Source organism: Triticum dicoccoides, chromosome 1B (assembly GCF_002162155.2).
Source record: "Triticum dicoccoides isolate Atlit2015 ecotype Zavitan chromosome 1B, WEW_v2.0, whole genome shotgun sequence".
NCBI classification, from domain to species: domain Eukaryota; kingdom Viridiplantae; phylum Streptophyta; class Magnoliopsida; order Poales; family Poaceae; genus Triticum; species Triticum dicoccoides.
In genome coordinates, this window is record NC_041381.1 from 598,415,016 (window position 1) to 598,418,373 (window position 3,358).

The 3,358-nt window shown below is 53.1% G+C and overlaps 1 protein-coding gene across 1 annotated transcript; it reads left to right on the plus strand.

Annotated features, from left to right (window-relative positions):
- Positions 1-1,120: 1,120 nt before the first annotated feature.
- Positions 1,121-3,123, plus strand: LOC119348989 (cytochrome P450 71A1-like). Its single transcript, XM_037616999.1, has 2 exons — positions 1,121-2,068; positions 2,214-3,123. Exons 1-2 carry the CDS (start codon positions 1,139-1,141, stop codon positions 2,817-2,819), a joined length of 1,536 nt encoding a protein of 511 aa, XP_037472896.1. The 5' UTR covers positions 1,121-1,138; the 3' UTR covers positions 2,820-3,123.
- Positions 3,124-3,358: the final 235 nt, after the last annotated feature.

The following is a 3,358-nucleotide window of genomic DNA, read 5'->3' on the forward strand; positions in this document are numbered from 1 at the left end:
GTGAGGCCGCAAAGTGATATGAGGTGTTACATGCTAGATCGATGTGGCATTGAGTCGGGGTCCTGACAAGCATCCAAATGATTCACCCATGACATGTTCTTGAAATTGATTTGTACTACTGATTATTCAAAACACGAGTGTTAGATTTTATAGTCTGAAAATATGCTAATGATGCCGAGAGAAGAGAGCATGCATACGATCCATGAACATGACGTGCAACAAGAGATGGTATCACTTCTTCGGAGAACCATCTTGATTCTTCTTTTTTTCTTCATAATATTGCCAACCATTGAGATTGTGGTGCGGAAGGTCGCGGGCGCTAGAGATTGTGGCACGGTTTAGAGGGTTGGCCGGCGGCGGAGGCGGCGACTCGGGTAGGGGCGATGAGCAAAATATTTCAAAAGCACGTGGCAACGCACGGGCATTATACTAGTGACTATTACAACTTGCATTGCGTTGATTAAAAAAAACATGGATATGTCTTAAACTATACATTGAGAGTTTCATAAAACTTGATTACTGCCTTCAGACTCATTAAGCGTGGCTGACCATGACGAACTGTACATTAAGAGTTTGAAAAAGAAATTTATTGCATGCTCGAGTGACATGACGGCCGAGTGTGGTAGGCCAGGCTAACACGGGACAAATTGTGCCAAGTGCGGTACTTATTGCAACCAGTTCCAGAATTCGTCATACTAAGGAGATGGATCGTGGAACATTTGCTGCTACTAATGAACTAATCCAGTACCAAACCATGTGGTTTACGCGTGATATACTACCTGCTGTAAAAGAACCGCTGCGTTGTTATACATTGATTCATAAATGCGCTACGGCGATCCACGTGCAAAATAGTGGCGCAGATAAGCGTACCGCTAGACGCCGTTTCGCAGGTTTCCGCGGCTTCCCTGCCGTCCAGCAACGCATTACCGATCGGGACACGCATGTTTGTCGTCGTTCTCCTTCCGTGCGCCAGATGCATGGCCAACGAAACGCCACAGATTCTTCCGCCAAGCCTTATCTCGCGTCGATTCTCTCGGTTCGTACACGTCGCACTCGCACACCTGCGTACGCATGCCCTGTTAAGGCGCCGTGTGCAAGCGTGCTGCAGTCTTGTGGGACGAACGCTCTGCTACCGCTCATGGCTTCTCCTCAGCTCGACTCTACCCTAGTCCTCTGCCTCGTCTTCGTGGTCTCTTGCTTGGCCTTTGCCGTTAGAGGTTTCAGAACTAGCGGCAAGGATGGCGCCGCTCGTGCAGCACCGCCTTCGCCTCCGGCGCTGCCCATCATCGGCAACCTGCACCAGCTCGGCACTGGCCACCTCCACCGGAGGCTGCAAGCGCTGGCCAGGAGCTACGGCCCTCTCTTCCTCCTCCGCCTCGGCTCGGTGCCCACCCTCGTGGTCTCCTCGGCCTCCCTCGCGGAGGCCGTGCTCAGGACCCAGGACCACGTGTTCTGCAGCCGGCCGCAGCAGCACACGGCCTGCGGCACGCTCTACCGCTGCAGGGACATCGCCTTCAGCCCCTACGGCGAGCGGTGGCGTCAAAGCCGCCGCATCGCCGTCGTGCACCTACTCAGCGCCAAGCGTGTGGACTCCTTCCGCACGCTCCGGGAGGAGGAGGTCGCGCGCTTCGTGGGACGGGTCCACGCGGTGAATGGCGCCCAGGAGAACTGCAGCGAGCGCCCGGGAGTCAACGTGACCGAGCTCATACTAAGCTTAACCAACACCGTCATCTCGAGGGCGGCGTTCGGGAACAAGCTCGGAGGAGTGGAACCAGGGATGCTCCGGGATATGATGGGAGAGATCAGCGATCTGCTCGGTACGATTGCCGTGAGCGACGTGTTTCCGCGACTCCGTTGGGTGGACTGGGCGACGGGGCTCGACGCGAGGGTGAAGAGGGCGGCGGCTAAGCTCGATAACGTTCTCGAGAAGGCGGTCCAGGAGCACGAGAGAAGCAAAGGAGACGACGGCGGCGAGGCTGGTGACCTCCTGGACGACTTGCTCTCTATCGTCAAGGATGGTGATCAGGGGTCCAAGCTGGACCGGACTGATGTCAAGGCAATCATCTCGGTAAGCCCTAAGTCGATCAACAGCATGTTTAATTACCCCTCAAAAACAAAAATGAAACAGCATGTTTAATTACCTTAATTACCTGCTAGGAGGGCACCACTAGCATAGTGTTTAAGTGTTAACCCGACTCTCTTAATTATGGCAGGACATGTTCCTGGCAGGAACAGACACGACTTCTAAGACGATAGAATGGACCATGGCCGAGCTTGTCAAGAACCCCAGAGAAATGGAGAAGGTGCAGCAAGAGGTGAGACGGGTTGCTGGTGCACGAGCAGGAGTCATGGAGGAGGATGTGGAGAAGATGAGCCTCCTAAAGGCGGCCATGAAAGAAGCACTGCGGCTGCACGCGACGGTGCCGCTCCTCGTCCCGCACGAGTCGATCAAGGACACCTGGCTCCACGGCTACTACATCCCGGCAAAGACTCGGGTCATCGTCAACGCATGGGCGATTGGGAGAGACGGCAAGACATGGGAGCACGCCGAGGAGTTTCGGCCGGAGAGGTTCATGCGCGAGAACATCGACTATGGCGGTAGGGACACCCGGTTCATACCTTTCGGTGCCGGAAGGAGGGGATGCCCCGGTGTTGCCTTCGCGACTCGCCTGGCCGAGCTCACGCTAGCAAACATGATGTACCATTTCGACTGGGAGCTGCCGCACGGGCAGGACCCCGAGTCGTTTGAGGTCATTGAGTCCAACGGGATATCTCCTGGCCTTAAGTCTGCCTTGATCCTTACCCTGAAACCACTGTAATATCATTGGAATAGGTGTTTCGTTACTGCTTTGTCCCTGCATGGCCACTTTGCTCACTTAATCTATCGGCTTAGCTCACTTTACCTTTCAAATATTTTGGACTGAGATAACCTTCTATGGCCTTTCTTGTTGGCTTCGGTCAAAACAGTTGTAGACTTGCTGCAGTGAAAACATTGTTGTGCCGATTGCGAAGAAGGTTTAGTTGTGTGGCAATGTTGTGAAAGCGGGTGTGAGTGGGTGAAAAGGCTAAAATGTTCCTAGAGTGCTAAGGTCAGTTGAGCAATAAAACATGTGATCAATTGTATGGGGAATGCCTCCCGGGAGGTGTCTGTTGGAGAAAAGGTGTCTTCCCACCCATTCATCATGTATATAAGTGAGTCTCTCACATTGCAATGAAAGGATACAATCATTTGCACTCTTCATTTGTCTACTTTGCTTTCGCTCTATAAAACGTTATCAGCATGTTCATAACCAAGAGCGACTTGGCCGCATAGAAAAGAAAAGATAGAAGGGCCTCTGTGGCAGTACCATCCAACGCA